This window comes from Ambystoma mexicanum, chromosome 7q (assembly GCF_040938575.1).
Source record: "Ambystoma mexicanum isolate Mex_15411 chromosome 7q, UKY_AmexF1_1, whole genome shotgun sequence".
In the NCBI taxonomy this organism is placed as follows: domain Eukaryota; kingdom Metazoa; phylum Chordata; class Amphibia; order Caudata; family Ambystomatidae; genus Ambystoma; species Ambystoma mexicanum.
This window is the reverse complement of record NC_090941.1, coordinates 656,511,221-656,534,497: the sequence shown is the minus strand read 5'-3', so window position 1 is coordinate 656,534,497 and position 23,277 is coordinate 656,511,221. Positions and strand designations below refer to the sequence as shown.

The 23,277-nt window shown below is 47.0% G+C and overlaps 1 protein-coding gene across 1 annotated transcript in view; it reads left to right on the top strand.

The window, feature by feature from the left end:
• The window catches only part of POMP (proteasome maturation protein), a 138,860-nt gene that overhangs the window by 48,403 nt on the left and 67,180 nt on the right, over positions 1-23,277 (top strand). The window contains exon 4 of the mRNA XM_069639374.1: positions 19,669-19,770. Coding sequence (XP_069495475.1) covers positions 19,669-19,770 — 102 coding nt within the window. The remainder of the gene's footprint in view (positions 1-19,668; positions 19,771-23,277) is intronic.

Here is a 23,277-nt window from a genome sequence, read left to right as displayed (position 1 = left end):
AGGCCGAGAACAAATTGAAGGAAGCCCGCGCGGAATGTCGACAAGCATGGGAAAGACTAGAGAAATTTGATTTCGCCACACACACCACCCGATCCCACAAATAATCGGATAAACCAGGGAGACTACTGGCCTGGCTCTGCAAACGGGAACACCCCAAACATCTCCCAGTGGAAATACGGGATGCCGATGGGACATCCCACACGACCCAGCTGGGGATCAATGAAGCCTTTGCCAAATTTTACACCGAATTGTATGCTCACAAGACGCAAATTCCTACTGAAGACATTATGGACACACTCGAGGAGATAGAACTTCCACGCATCTCGCTTGAGCAGAGAGAGGAACTGGAGATGGAGATCACTCTTGAGGACGTACAAGGGGCGATCAGGTCCCTCTCTAACAACAAGGCCCCTGGCAGCGACGGCCTCCCACCTGAGTTTTACAAGGCGTATGAGTCCATCCTCACCCCAGTTCTCCACGAGGTCTACCAGGAAGCATACATGAATGCGATTCTCCCCAACACCATGAAAGAAACCATAATCGTCCCTATGCTTAAGCCGCACAAATCGCCCACCGATTGTGAGTCTTACCGCCCTCTGGCCATGCTAAACTACGATGCCAAGATCCTCCCATCCATATTGGCTCGCAAGCTGGCCAGAGTGGTGGGATCCATTGTCCATGAAGACCAGAACGGATTTGTGCCTGGGCGTAACACCACTGCTAACCTCAGGAGGCTACAGCATGTAATGGCTGAAACATACGAGAGGGACGAGGATCTGGCGGTGTTGTCGCTCAACGCTATTAAGGCCTTCGACTCCATATACTGGGAATGGATCAGGGAGGTCCTGAGAAGATTTGGCTTCGGAGGGGGCTTCATCAGGTGGATCGAGGTCCTCTATAATTCCCCAATGGCGAGAGTGAAAACGGGAAGAACGGTATCAGCAGCCTGGGAAATACAAAGGGGAACGAGACTGGGGTGTCCGCTATCGCCCATGCTGTACATACTGGGCCTGGAACCGATTGCATTGTATTTCAGGCAGCAGCTTTTCGACGCTGTTATCAAGGTGGGCACTAAACACCACATAATATCTCTATACGCAGACGACGTCCTCCTTTACCTAAACACTCCCGAGTTTAACGCACCGGTAGCACTGGAGGTTCTAGATAATTACGCGAAGTACTCGGGGATCCGATTCAGCAGAAGAAAATCCTCTGCCTTTCCCCTGGCGGGCCTACGCAACATTCCAGAAAGCAAACTTCCAGTGATAGGAATAGGTTGGCAACTGGTCAAGTTCCGTTACCTGGGCATCAATGTAAGCCATAACTCGCTACTCACGCACGAACACAACACTGAGGCCGCCATCATGACGCTCCATAAAATTCTGGTCCAAGCTCCCATTGGCCATGGTGGGCAGGGCAGCGATAGTCAAGATGATCGTACTCCCCCGATTCCTATATTTCTTTGTGAACATTTGTCATTACGTTTGACCGCCCTTCTTCAAGAAGTTGGAGGCTATCATCAGGGACTTCCTTTGGGGCCCCCACAGGCACAAACTGTCACTATCTGTTCTCTCCCTACCACACAAAGAGGGTGGAATAAAGCTGCCGGATCTCCAGTTATACTACCTGGCCGCCCAGCTGAGTCACATAACGAAATGGCTCTCGGACGAATCTTCGGCTGAGACGGAACTACTGAGGCAATCCTCGAACAATGTGATCCCCAAGGAGACCCTGTGGCATCCTACACGGCAATCCCCGGTCACCTCACAACTGATTGACCTGGGAAGGAAGATATGGGCCAGGTCCTGTTACATCAGGAGAGTACAACACCCATATTCCCCGGATAACCCCATCTTAGCAGATGCCTGCCGAACGTATACAGACCTCTCTACGGCAAGGAGGTGGGAAGAAGCCGGCATATACACATGGGGCGACATGTACGAGGAAGGGGAATTCAGGGACTTTGAATCTCTTGAGGCCGCCGAAGGAATACCCCCGGGCCAGTTCCTCTGGTACCACCGCCTTAAACAGACTGCCAAGAAACAGTGGACAGGCTGGCCGGAGGAACCCTCTCCCGACCCCCTACTTCAGGAAATGCACGACCTCTCGGATGGCTGGAGACCAGTCTCCAGACTCTACAGCAGACTATGCGACAAACATAACCCTAAAGGCAAAGAACTGAGAGCGAAATGGGAGGCGGATCTCGGGACCTCGATCACGGATAAAGAATGGGAGAGAGCGCTAATATTTCCCAAAAAAGTGTCCAGGAACACCAGATTCGGTCAGATCCAACTGAACGTCCTGTACAGGACATACATGACCCCTCACAGGGTCGCCTCCTTCAATAAGACATCCTCCCCTGCATGCCCATGGTGTGGGAATGATAAAGCGGACATGATCCACATGTTCTGGACTTGCACTAAGGCGATGACTCTATGGTCCAAAGCCAAACAGACTTGCATGGACGCCGGAATGACGAGGTACAAATGGACCCCCGGCGAGTGCCTCCTGGGGATTTACCCCACACCTAGCAAGTCCAAGCATGCTGTCGAGACTAATGGACATCTCATGCATCCCGGCCAAGAGAACAATTGCAATGGCCTGGAAGACGCCGTCGGGTCCCAGGCATGAACGATGGCTCAAAGAACTCGAGAGATGGACAGTTGCAGAAACCAGGGCCTGGCAAGAGGGAATCACGTTAAGCGGCGAAGCCGAATGTGGCACCCTGGAATCATGGAAGGCCCTCCTCAGAGACATACGCTTCAGCGCCGACTACAAACCCCCCCTGAAATCTCGCAGTATCACACTGACACTATCCCCTGAAGCCAGCACTGGAGGGACAGCCTTCATATGCGACCCCCCCCTGCATCCTGAAATTCCGGGTCGCAGGCCCTAACCCATCCATCCACTGTGAGTTTGCTATAATATGAAGACTGTTGTTGATTTGTTTGTTCCCGCCTCCCCTGCCCCCCCTTGCACCGTCCCCTCCTTTGTTTGAACCACTGTTTGATTTCTTGTTGTATTGCACGTTTTTTCTTTCTCCACTAAAATCAATAAAATATGTTTTTAAAAAAAAATTACATAAATCACATGACAGATTAACTAAGGTACATTTCTGTTCAACTCTCATCTTCCTAAGAGCTTTGGTTCAGAAATGACCACTTTTTGCGCTTTTGGTGGGTTTCTCAATATTATTTCTTCACCAATTTTATCCATGCATGCACACCCCATCCGAGCACATTTCTGGTTCCTGGCATAAACATACTAGCTACAATATGATTAATTCTGGGGTTTGGTCTCAGAACATCGCACGGAGTCCAGCTTAGTCTTCAACTGTGAGCAAACTTTTCATTTTAACAATCTCAAAGTTTCACATTTTGGTCAGTTCAGTGCAATTTGTTATAAGAATTTTTCTAAAACATACATGTGCTGTGCTTTCTGAATCCACACAATGGTTTGTCTCCGCCTCCAAGGTCTGGGCTGACTCACGCGAGGTCACATGTCCTCCTTCCTGCTAGCAGTTTGTTGTCAGTCACACCCGATTAGCATTTTCTATTCAGCCCAAGGATTCCTTTGTCTGCACTGAGAGCAACAGGCCAGGTTGCCACTCCCAGTTCCTTTTGACACCAGCCTGTGTCCAGGAAGAAGGTGTGGAATTCGTTTGAACACAGTGTGGGAAACTTAACTCTTAACCCAATGTCTAAAAATTGTCTTTTCTTATAATATAATTCTCATCTTTAACACATGCATCAAACAATGTATTACTTCAAGCCTATTCAGAATATAGTTTTAAATTGTATCCACCTCTTAGGCTTCTGATGGCAAGTCTTTCTTTGGCATAGTTTGGGCTCAATGTCCAACTTTACACAAAATGGTTTTAAAACGCCGGCTTCTGGTAGAGGTGAGTAACGGTATTACACCCATTTTTGACAGGTTTCTTCCTGCAAGCAATCCTCAAATGTGGACTTTGTTCAGATATAGATACACGTGGACCTTATATTTATGTACATTCTTGCGGGAGAATGATGTTGACCACCCAACAAGGAGGTTGGATCTTTTTGGGTGGTTTGTGAGCCATGATTTCTACAAATTTGGCACCAAATAAAAACAGATTTTTGAAACCAGCTTGGTTTCTTTTGCAATGATTTTGCCCTGCGAGCAGCCAAATGATGGGTTTTGGCAGTGGTCTCCTGTGTTACCACTGACATAGGCAAAAGTAGATGGTGGCCTATTTTTCAGGTTTTCACTGTGCACTTTCTGGTAATTTCTGGCAAGCTGCATGCTTTCCGAGGACCATTATGATGTTTCTGCTGCCAGCAATGCACAGTGATTTTGCAGGGCTTTGATTAGTGGGTTAAGACATCCCACAGAATATCATAGCTTTTGTTCTGTTTGTTGAGCTTCCTGTGATGCTTCTAGGACTGTTTTTCTCATCTGGGCACGCTTAAGATTTATTTGTGGAGCAAAAGCAGAAAACATTTCAAAACATTGCACTACCCGACTCATCTTAATAATGGGTTTCACTTTGAAACTGAAGCTTCTGTTCTTGGATTTCTGGTACTTACTCATACGCACTAGAATTGGAGATAAATCGTTGGTGACCCTCTGATGGTCCACATAGTTGCTGCTCCCCCTACATTTCCCCCCTTTTAGTAACGAAAGGGGGGAAATGTAGGGGAGGACTGGCCGCGAGGCCCTCCTCACCTGCAGCCTCCTCCCCAGGTGAGGACCATGACTCGGTGGCCGTCCCCTCATGCCACCCGGGCCCAGGTGGAGGAGGGGTCACCCGCCGACGACATTGCCCACACATATCCGTTCCCTGAATATACCCAAATTCAGTTAGGCCTAGAAGCCATCTTGTTTAGCAAACATGGCGTGAGTTCAGCACACTGTAACGAGGCCCCCACCTTTGGAGGACCTTTCATGCATCTCTGCCGCCGCAGTAGCCCTGGTAGATCCGCTGCGAGCGCGTTCCCATGAGAAAGTCGGATATGAGCTAACCCGAGATGCTAACACTGTAACAGTATTCTCGTCCACAATGTAATATCGCACCCTGCATGACCTGGTCCGCGAGGCCGGGGGGACGGGGAAAAAAGCTGAAGCATCACTATCTGAAGAAAGTAGAAAATAATTCAAGTATTGGTATTAACAAACTACCTCGGTTTAAACAGATCCTGTACACTGTGAATAAACCATAAAGATGTAACGTTACATGATACCACCCCAGGTCTGGACTAGTGCTGCTACAACCACAGAAAAAGATGTCGACCAAATGTATAGCCTTTACTTACTCATATATGTTTTCTTAATCACCTAAAGCAGCGAGCATCAATTTCTGTAGGCCATAACCTAGAACGACCTCGTGTAACGTTTAATGTACATAAAATAATCACATCATGTAGTAAATATAATGTTAGGTAACGAAAAGGTACTCAGACCGACTGTATTAAAGAAATGTGTAACGAAATGGAAATATATATGTGTGTTTAAATAACATCAAAATAAGGCGGAACGTTATAAAAGGTCTGCATTTAAAAGTCAGCAACGCACGAGGAAAAAACCTTTGTGAGTATATGCAAGGCCATTCTCCCTCCCACCCTGCCAAGCCTGCCAGATAAGGAAGCTAAGGCCTGTGCCGCACTCCCTCACCTCCCCCAACCAAGCTGGAGCCGCTTCAGAGAGTCAGAGGCCCCGGTACCGCACCCAAGGCCACAGCCCACCACCTGTGTTATTTACAGCACGGTAATAAACCCACGTTTTGAATCCTCTGATCTACCAGCACCCTCTCGTAAAGTCCACAACCCTCCCCCCAGACCACCCCAAGAACGACCCCCATCACGGGGACAAGACGCAGAGACCCATTTTATATAATAACTTCTAACGCGGCAGACAGGCATGTACCAGTCGGCTCAGGCCCCAGAACTCAGCCCCTCGACCTAGAATACCGGTCAATAGGACACAGGTAAATCTCACCCCAACCGACAATCACCGGACCTCTCAAGAGGTGCATTCCTCATGTGTTGCGTTTATTGTATAAGACAAACTGCCGAGCGATTTATTGATGAACTTAGATGTCGTGTCTTGAATAACTGCAGTGTGCATGGCCTAGGGCAAACGAGTCAGGAGAGGTATTCATCTTTGTCACAGGCTGCCCCAGCATACCAACACCGCTCGGATGACCTCAAGCTGGCCTGCCAGGCCCAACCCAACCCACGAGGCTGACCAGTGACGTCCTCACGCCAAGACCAACCACGCTGCAGCAACACCTATAGTTAGTCGACGCCACCCAATCCCAATTAACTTGTGCCCCCTATAGTGTGTAGGTTCTGATGACGTTTTTTGTATTAGAAATACGCCTGTCTTTGCTATTGTCAGACAGAGCGCTCTCGGAGGTTGCAGAGTTCTTTGCATGCCCTATTCTGTGGATAAACTCCCACTTACGCTCACCCGCACTCTGTCTTGGTCTTATTCCCACTACGGGAGAGTCCCTTATTGTCTCTCATTGCGGGGAGGATCGTGCTGAAATTGGGGGCGCTTCCTTTCAGTGGTGACCCCGATAGCGTGATATCTCCAAACTATTTTTCCTAACTCCTTTCTAACGACCCCCTTGTGGCACGAGAATCTCCGGTCGAGAAGGGATACGCACGGTGAGCCGGCTCCGGGAGGCTGCCCGCCAACGGCGACCGGCACAATAAGAAGTGCGCACTCAATGAGAAAGGGTACGGGATCCCGATTGGAAAAAAATCCCCTTTGAGTGCCGCTCGCCGGAGCCAGGGGCTGACCGTCGAGTTACCGGTCACACCGCCTGGACGGACCCAGTTTCGGAGACTATCGGTTCAAGACGGGCACGTGAGTACTGAGTGCGAGCGATCGTAAAGGGGAAGGGAGGGGAAACTATGAGCAGGAGAACGGGGACAGGTAGAGGAGAAGAATAACGAGGGTCTACTAAAGAGGGGTCTTGAAACTTTCTTTATCTTTTCTTTGCATATGGCCATTAGGAGTAAGAAATAAGTGAAGTGGTAGAAGTGACGGAAACCTAGCTCCGAAAGGGGGTGGAAGGCGGCGCCGCATAGTGCTATCTAAACTAGTACTGGGAATATATGAAGAAGTGAGAAATAAGTTATTGGTGTCTGGCAAAAGGAGACACCGGGAATATTTTTTAGTGATTGCTACTCTCTCTATTTCTTTTTTCCATTCCACGGGGCAGGGGAAGAAAGCGAAAAGGGTATAAGATAAATATACTTGTAGAAGAACTATAAACTAGGGAGCACATTTTGAGGAGTGGGGACTAAGTAGTGGCACGTACAGACGTGAACATAGCAACCTTAGCAGAAAAACAGGGAGGAAAGGGAGGAAATAAGACGAGGTGTGAGTGGAAAGACATTGTGGTGGGTGCGCGCACCGTGTGAGTGTTGGAGACGATCGGTTGACCGCGAGGTGGCGCCAGAGAGTGTTGACCATAACTAGTACTTGATCAGTTGCAAACGGAATCACATGAGAGTGTATGGGAATGGGAAGGAGATGAGCTATGGTGAGTGCGAAAGGATTTGCGCAGTGAATAAACTTGGGCGATAATATTTGAGACGTCCGCTCTTGTCTGTGCCATAAAGGTATACACACACATACCTACACCTAACTAAAAGTTAAGAAGGCGGACACGGTTGTGTTAACGATTTAGAGGATGGGGGCCGAAACTCCCTTGTCACATATTTGCAAGAGCTTACCGGGATACGCTGAACGAATAAATAAATATCACGATCAATGGGTAACAGAATTGAAGGGGGAGGGTCTGCCCCAGATTTGGCCCGAGGGAGGGTCTTTTGACAAAAGCGTTCTTGATATGGTACAAACATGTATTCACCTCAAGTATAAGGGGAAACAATGGCAAAATAGGAAGGAGATATTAGACCTCTGGAGATTGTTTGAGGAGGTACCCCCACCCAAAGCCCCGGCACCAAATATTGATCTACCTTCCACCACAGATAATCCATTGATGATTCCAAGAGAGGAAAAGGAACAGCTAAGTACAGCACAACCTGCGGAGGTGATTAGTTTGTACCCGATATTACCTAAACCAGCCCCCGCAGCAGGATACAGTGACCCTATGTATGTGCCTCCCCCCACAACTGGTACACCACAAAGACCAACAGCCCCCCCGCCATACGAAAGCACCAGGGAGCGCGCCCAGGGAAGCACACAGAGGGTGGATATAGAGAAGCTAACGAGTGACTTAGAGTCGAGGCTTACTGTGGCAAGGGATGAACTCTCAAGAATAAAAGACATATGTGAGCGCACAGCATGTGCCCCCACACAATCAGGACGCACGTCTAGAGCGTCGAGCGAAGGTAGACAGATTGAGGAAGGATGGAAGAAGGGGGAAATACTGTTCAGGATTGAGGAAGAGCCGACACGAATAATAGAGGTAGGAGCAGTAGAAGGGAGCATTGGTGATGTATCACGAGAGAGAGGGATCAGAGAGGACTTGTTATGTGATGTCAGAGGAGGGTTGGACGACAGTGATAGGTTGAGTATGGCAGTGGGAGGGGAAAGCGAGGAAGTGGACGGTGCATGTTCACTAGGGACTATAGACGACGAATGGATGGGACGACTAAGAAATAGGGTGGGGAAGATGGCGTCATTGGAGTCAGTAGCGACTAAGGAAAGGGAGGGTGCAACTGCAAAAGGGAAGTTACAACTTCCATTGATACACAGAGGGGGGGGGAGACCAAACTATATACCATGGGCTCAGATGGATAAGGCTAATTTAATGAAATTATTGCCCCAGCTGTCAGGAGGGGCGAGCAAGTGGATATATGCATTTGAGAAACATACCGCCGGCATACCGTTGGCAGTAGGCGATGTGAAAAGCCTACTAGTAACCGCAGTAGGAGATCAAGCGGACAGAGTATGGGCTAAGGCTGGTTTCCCGGCCGTGACGTTAGATTGTGATCGTCATGATGGGGCTTCCTTTAATACAGTACGAGCAAGGGTGTGGGATGCGCTGCGGGAGACCTTCCCAGATACCCCTGATTTACAGTCAGTAATGCAATGTACAATGAATGACGGGGAGGATGCTATGGATTACATTCTCCGGGTGCAGGAGATGTGGAGAGCGGAAACGGGCACGCCCTGGCACCAATCCACATCTCTATTCTATTTTATCATCAAGAGAGGGCTCCCAAAAGAGGTGCAGAAGGCACTAGATAAGATAGCGGGCGTTGAGGCGAAGGGGTGGCCAGAGATCCAAAGTATAATAGTGCACCATTGCAAAAGGATCAAAGAGAGAGAGAGGGAAGTAGCACAGAAAAGGTTGGCAGACGAGGCAAAGTTAGTACAATCAAAACTAGTGAAGGTTGCAGCAGCGGTATCAGGACTCCCACTTATGAGGGAGGGAGACGAAGGAGAGGAGGGGCAAATAGCAATACAAGGAAGAATAGCAGCAAATTGGGCAGGACAAGGACAACGACAGTGGACTGAGCAGGAGCAGAACGGAGGTCCAATGTGGCAAGAGTGGGCCCCAAGAGGGGGAAGAGGTGGGTACCGGGGCCGAAGAGGAGGACAAGGGTATGGAGGAATGGGAGGTAATGGGTGGCAGGGTCCCAGAGGTCCACAGGGGAGCTGCTGGAATTGTGGGAGATGGGGGCACTACTCAAGAGAGTGCAGGAGTAGACAAAACAACGGGTTCCAGGAGACAGAACAGTACGGTCACCCCCACCCAGGAAGCCCCTACGGCCTCCCCATGGGACAATACCAACAACCAGAAAATGGAGGGCAAAGAAGTAACGCACAACTACACGGACATCAGTACAGGACACAAAACCACCCACAGAATAATGACAATATGCAATACACGCCAGGTAGCACTTTCGCCACAGTAGCTAACGGAGCACCTGCTCCCGCACCTTACAGCGGGGTGTCAGTAGTTTCGGGGAACATTTTTGATCAAGGGGGGGCAATGAGACACCCCGCATAGGACAGCCCACAGAGAGCACTTGCATGTCCAGTACTATCTACGACCCACAATGCATCAGAGGAACCATTGATAGGAGCGCAGATAGGAGACAAGCAGTTCATATTCATGGTGGATTCGGGAGCGGAGAAATTATGCATTAGAGAGGGCCGGTTCCCGTTATCTAATAGAACGTTAGAGACGCAGGGGTTCTCTGGGGCTGTAATTGAAGTTCCTTACACAGAAGCATTGGATGTGACAGTGGGGGGTAAAACAGTGAAAGCACCCTTACTGTACTATGAACACTCTCCCATTAATTTGCTGGGGAGAGATCTCTTAAGCAAACTAAATATGACAATATCATTCACAGGGAGCGGTATCGTATGTTCGACGCCAGGCATATGCCCCCTCCGCATATTAGCAGTAATACACGGCCACACAATTATGCAAGAGATCAGAGGGTTACCAAGAAACGAGAAGATGTTTGTTGAGGGCATGAGAACATTGGCTCTCATAGTACCAGAACTGAAAAGGATGGACTGGAGGATTCCAGCCGAATTCCTCTTCCGCCCCATAGCAAGCCCCGACACTGCTCTCGGGTCAGTGGTATCGTTGGATTTACACGCAGTACACGTGTCAGCAAACAGAATATGTGTGATTGGCGTTGACATGGAAGGATGTGAGTGGCGGACAGTACTGTGTACAAATGCAAATATCCCACTGAGGGAGCTCTCGGACGAGGAGCTATTTTCAGACACTGAGACAGATGGCGAAATAGTGATGGAACTAGCAATGCCGTGTGACATTGTAGTTACAGCCAGAAAAACTCAAGTTGAATTAATGGCAGTAGTAGGGGCACCACATGCATTTTTTGATGACGACATGAGGTTAGTACCCACTAACATATGGACAAATGGCCCCCATGACGTGGGGTTATTACATGAGGTTCAGCCTGTGGTAATAAAACTGAAACCGGGAGCAATTATACCCCGGGTAAAACAATATCCATTGTCACGCGAAGCAGAAGAAGGGATCAGAGAGACACTAGATGCACTGCTAGCACAAGGAATAATAGTGCCCTCAAACTCCCCATGCAACACATGCATTTACCCGATTAAAAAGGCGAAGGAAGGTTCATGGAGGATGATACAGGATTTGCGCCCACTCAATGATGTGATTCAGAAGGAGTTCCCTTTAGTCCCGAACCCATCAACAATACTGTGCAACATCCCGAAAACGGCATCCCACTTCACAGTTATTGACTTAAAAAATGCATTTTTCTCGATTCCCTTAGCAGAGGAGAGCAGGTACTTAACAGCGTTTACACTAGGGGGGAGGAGGTTCGAACACTGCAGACTACCACAAGGGTATTGCGAGAGCCCAAGCATATTCAACAGGGTACTACATGAAGATCTGGGGAATTTGTGTGTAGAAAGCACAGTGATTCAGTACGTTGATGATTTATTGATCTGTGCACAAACTGAGGAAGAGTGTAGAAAGGACTCAATAACACTCCTGACATTATTGGCCAATAAAGGGTACAAGGTGGACAAGGGGAAGTTACAATACTGTCTGATCGAGGTCCTATACTTGGGACAGCTGATATCAAAGGATGGCAAGCGGATCATACCAGACAGGGCACAGGCGATTAGAGCAGTTGGGGAGCCCAAAACAGTAAAAGAGATGCAGAAATTTCTGGGTATGTGCAACTATTGCCGAGCATGGATATTGGATTATGCAGCATACACGAGGCCCTTGTTACAGGCACTAAAAGAGGCACAGCAGGAGAACAAACACATAGAATGGACAGAAGAGATGAACACAGCATTTGACTCGCTAAAAGAGCTGATATCAAGCGCTCCAGTACTGGCAAATCCAGATTATAGGCGCGAATTCTTCTTATTCTCACACTGCAAAGGAACACTGATGACAGCAGTATTGACACAAAAGACATCATTAGGGCACAAACCACTGGCTTACTATAGTGGCACCCTAGACGCAGTAATGCAAGGTCATTTCGCGTGCGAGCAATCTCTAGCTGCAGCAGCGTTCGCGATTGAGAAAAGTGCCACGATAGTGATGGGCTGTCCTGTGACACTGTTTGTGGAACACTCACTCTTTGCAATATTAGAGCGATCAAAGAGCACATTGACAACACAACGCGCCACAGCATATGAAATAATACTGTCCAGCGCAAACATCCACATAGTAAGATGTAAAATAGTGAACCCAGCCACATTCATCACAGAGGCGTGCACCGTAGAGGACATGCAAAACCACAACTGCGCTACGTTCACAGGTGACGAAGGTCAGGATCAAGTGATTTTTGAGAATGCCCTGAGCGAGGGAGAGGTGTATTTCGTGGACGGGTCAGCATCAATAGATATGGAGACAGGAGAGAAACATGTAGGTATGGCAGTTGTACGATTAGAGGAAGGTGAATACGAGACACTAGTGCAACACCGCCTCCCATCCCACTATTCAGCCCAAGCAGCAGAACTAATTGCGTTAATAGAAGAATTGCATGCCGCCAAGGGGTGCGCAGTGACAATATATACCGACTCAGCATACATGACAACGACAGTACACGGCGGGTTGGCACGGTGGGGGCGGAGAGGGTTCCGACGAGCAGATGGAACACCAGTTCAGCATGCAGAACTATTGAAAGAACTGATTGAGGCTCTGCAAGACCCCACGGCAGTGGCCATTGTAAAATGCCAAGCCCACACCACAAATACAGATTTTGTATCTTTGGGGAACGCGGCAGCAGACGCCGCTGCCAAAGAAGCTTCGTATTTACAGAAAGGTGTAGGAGGAGAATACATGTTGCACCACACAGCAAGCCAAGAGGTCCCCACAGGATACAACATGATGCCCACACAGGAAATAATAGAGCTGCAAGAGGGAGCTAGTGCAGAAGAAAAATTGCTGTGGACTAAAAGAGGATGCAGCAAATCGCCGACTGATTTGTTATGGCGACAAAAAAGTTCAGGAAAAGCGGTAATGCCAGTCACATTGTTAGAAATAGCATTTCAACAACTACACTTTCCCGCACATAACGCAAAGCAACACATAATGGCAGAGATACAGGAAGATTGGTTTGCACCTTGCCTCCATGAACACGTCACAAGGCTGGCTTTAGAATGCACAACATGTCAGATTTACAACTCAGGTATGACATTGCGCACACTGAGAGGAACGATACCCAAACCAAATGGCCCATTCAGAGAGCTCCACATTGATTATGTAGACATGGGAGAAAGATGTAACGGGGCTCGCTACATGATTGTGGTTGTATGTCCATTCTCGAGATGGGTGGAGGCAGGCCCCTGTGCGCGCCCTGATGCGAAGGGCGCCGCGAAGTTCCTAGTGCGGGAAGTGTTCCCGCGCTGGGGGATTTGCGAAGTTATTCGCTCAGATAACGGCACGCATTTTGTTAATGAACTATTCAAGGAAGTGACTACCCTATTGGGAATAAAGCACAAATTATGTTCAATTTATCATCCTCAAAGTAATGGCGTAGTGGAAAAAATGAACGGTCTGTTAAAAAGCAGATTGTCAAAACTGTGTTTTTCCCTTAAAAAGACCTGGATGTACTGCCTGCCTTTGGCCTTGTTCGAGTTACGAAATCAGCCAAGTAAAGACCACCACTTGTCCCCACATGAGATTGTCACGGGAAGGAGAATGCACACAGCGCATTCACCTCTCCGTGAACGTTCTGATGCACACAGAAGTGCAGCGATATTAGGAGAGGAGTTCACAGAGTACTTGAGAAAACTGACACGGGCAGCGCGCGTAATTGCAAAGCAACTAGCCCCCCCCTCTACAAGAGAGGAGGGGAACACAACAGAAACAGAGAGAATACATGAAAAACCATTACAACTAATGCCTGGCGACCTTATATATGTCCGAAGTTTTGTGCGAAGGTGGAATGCACCACGTTTCCATGGCCCTTATGAGGTAGTGTTTTGCACACCCACAGCAGTAAAGGTAAAGGGCCTACGATACTGGGTGCATTTGACAGACGTACGTAGAGCGTATAGCGCCGCGGAAGGTGAGGTACAGGACGAGGCACAGACGACTGCGGACAATGAAGTTGTGCAGAATGGATGATGGGAATTTTGTGTGTATTAAGTGTTGAACACTGAACACGAATGGCGCACGACATGTGTACTGAAATAAACCTGTGTATATACATATATATATAATTTTTTACAACTTTTGAAGGTTTTTGTGGTCCTTTTTGGGTTTTGGAGAAGTTTTCTTTTTCTCTCTCTCTCTCTCTCTCGACTTTTCTCTTTATGTATGAAATAATGTACTGATAGTAATATTTGTAAAGTTACCTTGTCTGTGGACATACCCCCTCCTTCACCCACTCCCATACTTTGCCGAAAACATTTCACAACGTTCTAAATGTTTACGTGCTTGTACTTAATGCACTTTTATGTCTCAAACAGGATTTACTATGGCATCGGATGGGCAGCCTGCAACTAATAGATTTGTTAGATTTAGAGAAATGTTAGTAGATAGATTGACATATTCATACGAATGTGGTTTATCAATGTGTGTTATTGTGTTCTTCATCTCAATATTCTGCCTAATGACACATTGGGTCATAGCGTTCATCTCTACTGAGATGAACGAGGGGGGAGGGGGGAGTAACACCACCCTTGCCCCTGGCACGAATTCAATTACAAATATGAATATTAAAGAAGGTGATTTTTTGATCTGGGATGGATCCCGCCTTGTATGGGGTTACTACACTGCACCACCCACTGCTGCCCCGTCACGATCAAAAGATGAAGATATGGAAAATGACACAATATCCCTACCTGAAATATATAACAGCCCCACTACCCTTCCCGCCCCGATACAAAACAGCGACTTGTTGTTTATTGAGGAAAATGGAAAAGTAATTACAATGACAGAACACAAGTCCCTATATGAAGAATTGGAAAAGGGGGGAGGGAATGAGAAAGGGGGGCCTATTGTTTCACCTATCGAAACTATAAGATATAGGAGGGGGGAGAGAAGTAGGCGAAGAAGAGAGACAAGCAGGAGGGGGTATGATGAGTATTATGGGTTAGGATTAGACAAGATGGAAGACCCACGACACCCCCACCAAGCAAATAAATGGTATGCAGATATGAGTACAACAGCTAAACAGACAACTAATGAAAGCTGCTATGTCTGTTCGCTTATCCCCCATGCATCAGGTACACCCAAAGTGTTGTTGCCAAGAGAATTGCCCATTGTGGATGCCCAATGTCTCCTTCATCTCACACTGTGTAGAATAAAGAACACCTTTCAAGCACACGATGTCTCTTTCAAAATAATACAGGACAACAAAACGTGCTATTCAAAAGCGTCTGGAGTGGTCTGTCCTAAAGAACCTTTCTTTGCAATACAAGGGACGCTGTTTTCAGAAACCAAATGGAAAGATGAAGAAGTACTGTGCAAAGCGGAAGCACTGAGAGGTGTCCAACCAGAGAAGCTGCGATGGATGGAAAAAACGTGCTTACCAATATGGAAAGAACACATCTCTAAACTAACATGGGTAACAGCGATGGAGAAACCCTTCAAGCTACAAAGTGAAATACAAAACGAACTATGTTTCAAGGGAGAAGGAAAAGTGGCAATGGGAACGAACAAAAACTGTAACAAAACTCTCACCATCCCAGACATGAAAAAAGGAACAGCAGCACTAATGGACACATACTGGGTGTGCGGGAATCAGGCTTACTTGCACCTTCCCCAGGCATGGAGTGGCAGCTGCTCAATGGCCACTTTGCATTCGGCCCTAATGGTGATTCCAGAAAGCCACGTCAACAAAAATAAAAAGACGCAAGGAAACATGAACAAGGACGAGACGTCCCCCACTGCAGAAGCACACCTCTATGTCCTGTCCTCCGGAGGGAAAGAAGAGGAGCTATCACGGAACAAGCGAGCATCAAACTACATATCACAAGCTTCATCCGATTTATTGGCACAGATCCCAGACAGGTATCGCCTGTTCAGCTCCGTGGAAACATTTTTTGCCTCACTGGTTTCAAGTGTCCAAGCAAGAGCAAATGCAAAATGGCTTCAGATCACACGGTGGGAACTGATTCAGCTGGCCAATGACACTGAAGAAGGGTTCAACATAATAAAGGTGGAACTACGAGCTCTGCGACTAATGACCATGCAGAACAGGTATGTTCTGGACCTGCTAACAGCAATCGATGGAGGTGTTTGCCGAAAAATAGGAAGTGCGTGCTGCACGTTCGTACCTTCTGAAGACGCAGAAAATGGGTCCCTGTCCCACGTCATTGAAGCAGTCCATAACCTGGGAGAGAAAATGAAGCTGGAAGGTGGGGCTGAAGACAGCTCATGGTTCGACAATATCTTCTCCTGGGTTCCCTCCTGGCTTGGAATGACGATGAAATTATTGATACCAGTTGCGGTGGTCCTCCTCGTGGTGTTCTGCCTGTGCCAGGTGGGCCTTCGATGTTGTGCTAACGCAGTCCCTAACGGTGCGATGATGATGGTGACAATGGGCAACTCTGGTGGTACAATTAAGGCGACACAAGAAGTACATGTACAGACAGGACCAGATAACACTCCCAGATACCAGTTAGTGCCTATGTGCCGTGATAAGTACATAGTAGATAAATTATGGCACACCACTATCAAAGAACCCCGAGATGTGGAACTGGAATGGTATGAGGAGGTCTGGGTAGATTTGGAAGGGACGGGTGACTGTATATATTTAACATGTACCCCAGATGAGTATGCTAGAAGAGGTGAGAACTTGAGGGGGGTATGCAGAGCCTGGATGCCTAGAAAAGGAACACCTGCATGGGATGACGCAGTGATAGAGGAGCAAGAATGTAGAAGATTAGAAGAGCTAAAGAATTCATTACTTTAGTAACGAAAGGGGGGAAATGTAGGGGAGGACTGGCCGCGAGGCCCTCCTCACCTGCAGCCTCCTCCCCAGGTGAGGACCATGACTCGGTGGCCGTCCCCTCATGCCACCCGGGCCCAGGTGGAGGAGGGGTCACCCGCCGACGACATTGCCCACACATATCCGTTCCCTGAATATACCCAAATTCAGTTAGGCCTAGAAGCCATCTTGTTTAGCAAACATGGCGTGAGTTCAGCACACTGTAACGAGGCCCCCACCTTTGGAGGACCTTTCATGCATCTCTGCCGCCGCAGTAGCCCTGGTAGATCCGCTGCGAGCGCGTTCCCATGAGAAAGTCGGATATGAGCTAACCCGAGATGCTAACACTGTAACAGTATTCTCGTCCACAATGTAATATCGCACCCTGCATGACCTGGTCCGCGAGGCCGGGGGGACGGGGAAAAAAGCTGAAGCATCACTATCTGAAGAAAGTAGAAAATAATTCAAGTATTGGTATTAACAAACTACCTCGGTTTAAACAGATCCTGTACACTGTGAATAAACCATAAAGATGTAACGTTACATGATACCACCCCAGGTCTGGACTAGTGCTGCTACAACCACAGAAAAAGATGTCGACCAAATGTATAGCCTTTACTTACTCATATATGTTTTCTTAATCACCTAAAGCAGCGAGCATCAATTTCTGTAGGCCATAACCTAGAACGACCTCGTGTAACGTTTAATGTACATAAAATAATCACATCATGTAGTAAATATAATGTTAGGTAACGAAAAGGTACTCAGACCGACTGTATTAAAGAAATGTGTAACGAAATGGAAATATATATGTGTGTTTAAATAACATCAAAATAAGGCGGAACGTTATAAAAGGTCTGCATTTAAAAGTCAGCAACGCACGAGGAAAAAACCTTTGTGAGTATATGCAAGGCCATTCTCCCTCCCACCCTGCCAAGCCTGCCAGATAAGGAAGCTAAGGCCTGTGCCGCACTCCCTCACCTCCCCCAACCAAGCTGGAGCCGCTTCAGAGAGTCAGAGGCCCCGGTACCGCACCCAAGGCCACAGCCCACCACCTGTGTTATTTACAGCACGGTAATAAACCCACGTTTTGAATCCTCTGATCTACCAGCACCCTCTCGTAAAGTCCACAACCCTCCCCCCAGACCACCCCAAGAACGACCCCCATCACGGGGACAAGACGCAGAGACCCATTTTATATAATAACTTCTAACGCGGCAGACAGGCATGTACCAGTCGGCTCAGGCCCCAGAACTCAGCCCCTCGACCTAGAATACCGGTCAATAGGACACAGGTAAATCTCACCCCAACCGACAATCACCGGACCTCTCAAGAGGTGCATTCCTCATGTGTTGCGTTTATTGTATAAGACAAACTGCCGAGCGATTTATTGATGAACTTAGATGTCGTGTCTTGAATAACTGCAGTGTGCACGGCCTAGGGCAAACGAGTCAGGAGAGGTATTCATCTTTGTCACAGGCTGCCCCAGCATACCAACACCGCTCGGATGACCTCAAGCTGGCCTGCCAGGCCCAACCCAACCCACGAGGCTGACCAGTGACGTCCTCACGCCAAGACCAACCACGCTGCAGCAACACCTATAGTTAGTCGACGCCACCCAATCCCAATTAACTTGTGCCCCCTATAGTGTGTAGGTTCTGATGACGTTTTTTGTATTAGAAATACGCCTGTCTTTGCTATTGTCAGACAGAGCGCTCTCGGAGGTTGCAGAGTTCTTTGCATGCCCTATTATGTGGATAAACTCCCACTTACGCTCACCCGCACTCTGTCTTGGTCTTATTCCCACTACGGGAGAGTCCCTTATTGTCTCTCATTGCGGGGAGGATCGTGCTGAAATTGGGGGCGCTTCCTTTCACCAGCTTGGTTTCTTTTGCAATGATTTTGCCCTGCGAGCAGCCAAATGATGGGTTTTGGCAGTGGTCTCCTGTGTTACCACTGACATAGGCAAAAGTAGATGGTGGCCTATTTTTCAGGTTTTCACTGTGCACTTTCTGGTAATTTCTGGCAAGCTGCATGCTTTCCGATGACCATTATGATGTTTCTGCTGCCAGCAATGCACAGTGATTTTGCAGGGCTTTGATTAGTGGGTTAAGACATCCCACAGAATATCATAGCTTTTGTTCTGTTTGTTGAGCTTCCTGTGATGCTTCTAGGACTGTTTTTCTCATCTGGGCACGCTTAAGATTTATTTGTGGAGCAAAAGCAGAAAACATTTCAAAACATTGCACTACCCGACTCATCTTAATAATGGGTTTCACTTTGAAACTGAAGCTTCTGTTCTTGGATTTCTGGTACTTACTCATACGCACTAGAATTGGAGATAAATCGTTGGTGACCCTCTGATGGTCCACATAGTTGCTGCTCCATCCCCTTAAAGGTAGAGCAACATAGGGTGATGAGTCGGCCAGTTCTCAGAACATTGAACATTCCCATCACTTCAAATTGCTGATTGTCTTTGACATGTGACTTGCATTAGCAGATGGCTCTGAAGAGCGTATACTTAAGACATTTGATTACAAAATCCTTTCCGACCCAAACACTGTATAATGGGGTAATGCAAAATAAACATTTAATGTATGTTTGGGTAGTTTTTAATGCACCACATGCCTTTCTAAAGTGAGTCGGGCTCCAAAGTTGAAGGGTGGACACAAGTAACGGTTATATCCAATTCTCATACATAGCACTGTTATATCCAATTCTCATACATAGCTCATGCTGCAATACTATTGTTGAAAGAAACAAAAAATGTTTTGTTTACATTAGTGTCTTTCTGTAGTTTCAGATCAATCAGGAAAAGTTGGATTTTTCAACACTACGAAATATTCAAGGATTGCATGCACCTCTGAAGCTACAAATGGAATACAGAGCGGCAAAACAAGTAAGCCACATTGTGTTCCTTTTAATTCCCATTTAAGGATCTGGAAAAAAGTATAGCATCACATGTGGAACTATCCACCGCTATAAGGACTTCTAACACATTTTCTTGTTTAGTTTATTTACTTGTATAGTGCACCCCACCCAAGGGTATCCTGGTGTTTATGCTTAGGTACATGGTAAGTTACAGTAACACTTTACAGACAAAACCTAGCACGATTCACAGTTTCGGAGGATGAGGTGGATTACAAATCACCTTGCAAGCACAAGTTAAAGGAATCATAGAAGAAACGGCTTAACCAGCCAACAAATTTACAACAGAAACCGCTTTTTACAGGGAAAAATACTTTTTACAGAGGTACCGGCACGGGTCCTCAATCATATTTACAGAAGAATATACATTACATTATCTACATGTACGAACTCCGTACCGGATGACCAGTTGGTTTATGCAGAGAGATATCTTGAGCGGAATAGCAGGAGAGATGGACATGCTAGTCGTTTGAGCTAGGAGTCGAGCTTTTGTCTTGGCTCTGAAAGTCCAGAATGATGGCTCTGCTCTGATGTCAAGGGGGAGGGAGTTCCAGGATTTGGCCGCTAGTACTGGGAAGCTGGAGCCTCCGGCTATTTTAAGTTTTAGTTTGGCATAGTAAATTGGTTGAGGTAGTTAGATCTGGTCGGTCTGTTGGTCTGATGTCTTGAGAATTTAACTGACCGGTATTTGGAGGCTGTGTTCGCTAGACACCTGTGGGTAATGACAAGTGATCTTAGTGGGATTCTGTTGCGAATGGGTAGCCAGCAGGCTTCTCTGACGAGATGTGACTGGAGCAAGGGATATTTAGGGCCGATCTTAAGGCATTGTTCTGAAAAAACTTGAAGTTTGTTTAGGTTCTGCGCGGATGATCCAAGGAATAGCGTGTTACAGTAATCGAGCTTCGAAAGGATCTCAGTGTTCTAACTAGAGTGATGCAGCTTTTGGTGGATAAGAAAGGCTTGCAAGCATTGATACATTTGTTAGTGTAAGCAGTGGAGGAGGCTGTGGGGTTAACTTGTTTTTTTTTTTTTTTAGCGCTATAGTGGAGTCTAGGTAGATCCCCAGTGTTTTGACTTCATTTGAGACTTTGATGGTGTTTCCATTGATGTTGATGGCAGCATAGCATTTGTCTAATTTGTTTAAGCGAGCATGGGAGCCAATGATCAGTAGTTCTGTTTTATTATCGTTTAAACAAAGACTGTGTGTGACCATCCAGGCTTGGATCTCAAGATAGATGATGTTGATCATTTTGGTGTCTTTGGTATAGCATCCAGTGAGTGCGGTGAGAATCTGGGCGTCATCCACATAATTGGTGTAGGTGACACCCGAATTGTCAAGCCGGTCAAAGAGGAGCTTTGTAAATATATTGTAAATCGTGGGCGAGACACAGGATCCTTGTGGCACTCCACAATTGGGAACTGGAGGCGCAGACGCTGAGGGTGAGAAGACCCTGGTAGTTCTATTACAGAGGAAGGATTGGATCCAACTGGCTGCCCTTGGTGGCAATGCAGCTGCTGAGGTTAGGTTTTGAGTCAGGATTTTATGGTCTGCCAAGTCAAAGGCTGCTGATGGATCTAAGAGAAGGAGGATGGCCAACTTGCCATTGTCTTTGAGTTCGTCCATCTGTATCTTTAGATCGAACAGCGCTGTCTCCGTGCCAGGTCTAGGTCTGAACCCGGACTGTCGGAGGCCTAGTAAATTGTTGTCTTCAAGGTGTCTTTGAATTTGTATGTAGGCTGCACGGTCAAGAACTTTTAAGAGGAAGGGGACCATTGTGAAGGGCCTATATTAGTAGGAATATTAGGATCTAGGTTGGGATTTTTAGCAGTGGCATGACCCAGGCTGCTTTCAGGTTATCAGGAACTGAACAGTTTTTGAAGGCTGAGTTTATCAGGGTTGTAATGAAGGGAGCTAAATCTCTTGCTCTGTCCTTAATGACCGCAGCCGGGCATATGTCAACCTGACAGTTGGAGGATTTTATCCCGAGGATAATATTTTCCACTTCTTTGATGGAGACTGGGGAGAATTGGAAGGGTGAGCACAGTGGACCTTGATGGTTAGCAGAATCAGTGAAATTATAGCTAAGGGGTAAGCTATTTTTTTTGGTTTCTATCTTCGATTGTAGTAGCGCAATTTTATCTGAGAAGGCCTTCTGAATATTGGCGCACCATGCCGCGTCTTTGAAGTAAGCATCAGTGAGTGGAGCTGGGGACTCTAGTTCCCTAAGAATTGTGAAAAGTTTGTTGGTGCTTGATTTAGCATTTAGGATTCTTTCGTTATATATTTCTTTTTTTGTTCTGAGGATCGCTGCTTTATAGGAAGGGGCAGCAGTTACATATTTTCCTTGTTAGTGGCAGAGCGGCTTTTCCTCCAAGTAGTTTCAGCTGATATTTTTTTGTTACGGAGCAGTTTCAGGTCGGTAGTAAACAATTTTTTTAGGTGGGAAATGGGTTTGGCTTTTGTAGTTGTAGAGGGGCGATCTTGTTTGTTGATTGCTCCATCGTGGTGTTACAGCTATCGACTAAATAGGCAGGGTCTTTTTCAACATTCAGTGGAAGGTTGGCAATAGGTTGAAGCAATGCTAGTAAGTGGTCTAGCGTTAAATTACGCTTGTTCCTGGCTACCTGGCTAGAGTGGGATGAGGGGCGGTGGTTGTATTGGTATTAGGGGGCACATTTTCATGTATGGAGAAGGTGATGCAGTGGTGGTCGGACCATGTGCAGGATTCCATATTGAGGATTGTGGTAGAGCAGTTAAAGTCAGCCAACCAATCCAGAGTTCTGCCTTCGTCGTGGGTGGGTGAAAGGATACGTAGCTTGAAGCCGAGCTGAGAGATGGTATTCTCCAGAGCGGCGGCGTTGGTGTCTTTAGGGTCATGGAGACCAAGGTTCAAGTCCCCTAACATGATAATCTGAGAACCAGGTTTGGTGTTTTGTGTGAGAAGGGTTAAGATGTCTTCCTCGAAGGAGGAGATGGGGCCAGGTGGCCAGTAGATGAGGTGTAAGAGTAGGGTGCTGGTAGTTGAGAGAGGTAGTTTGACTGAAAGTAGCTCCGCTGACGGTAGGTGGGTGCTAGTGATTTATTGACTTGTCTATTAATGTGAGTATTCTAATTTGTTGTGTTTCTCACAGGGAGGCCTTTGCTGGAAATTAGCATCCTATGCTATCTGTGTTTTCATAATTATTCATAAGCAATGAATTAATATATCTGCCTTGGTGTAAGAACTCATACAAATCTTTAACACTAGTAAGAACTATTTTTTGAAACTTAAACAAAAAATTATTAGCCTATCCAGCTGTAACCCCCCAAAAGGGACACCAGTTGTGTTTAAATTTATTCTCAAACTGTGAAGGGAAGGGGGAGAAGGTATTGATGGGCATGCATCAATACCTCTGTGTGCTTTAATGCAGCAGGTTGCTGCTGACTCTACGAATACACTCTGCTGCTAGTCTGTTCCCAACTTATGATTTTGGAACA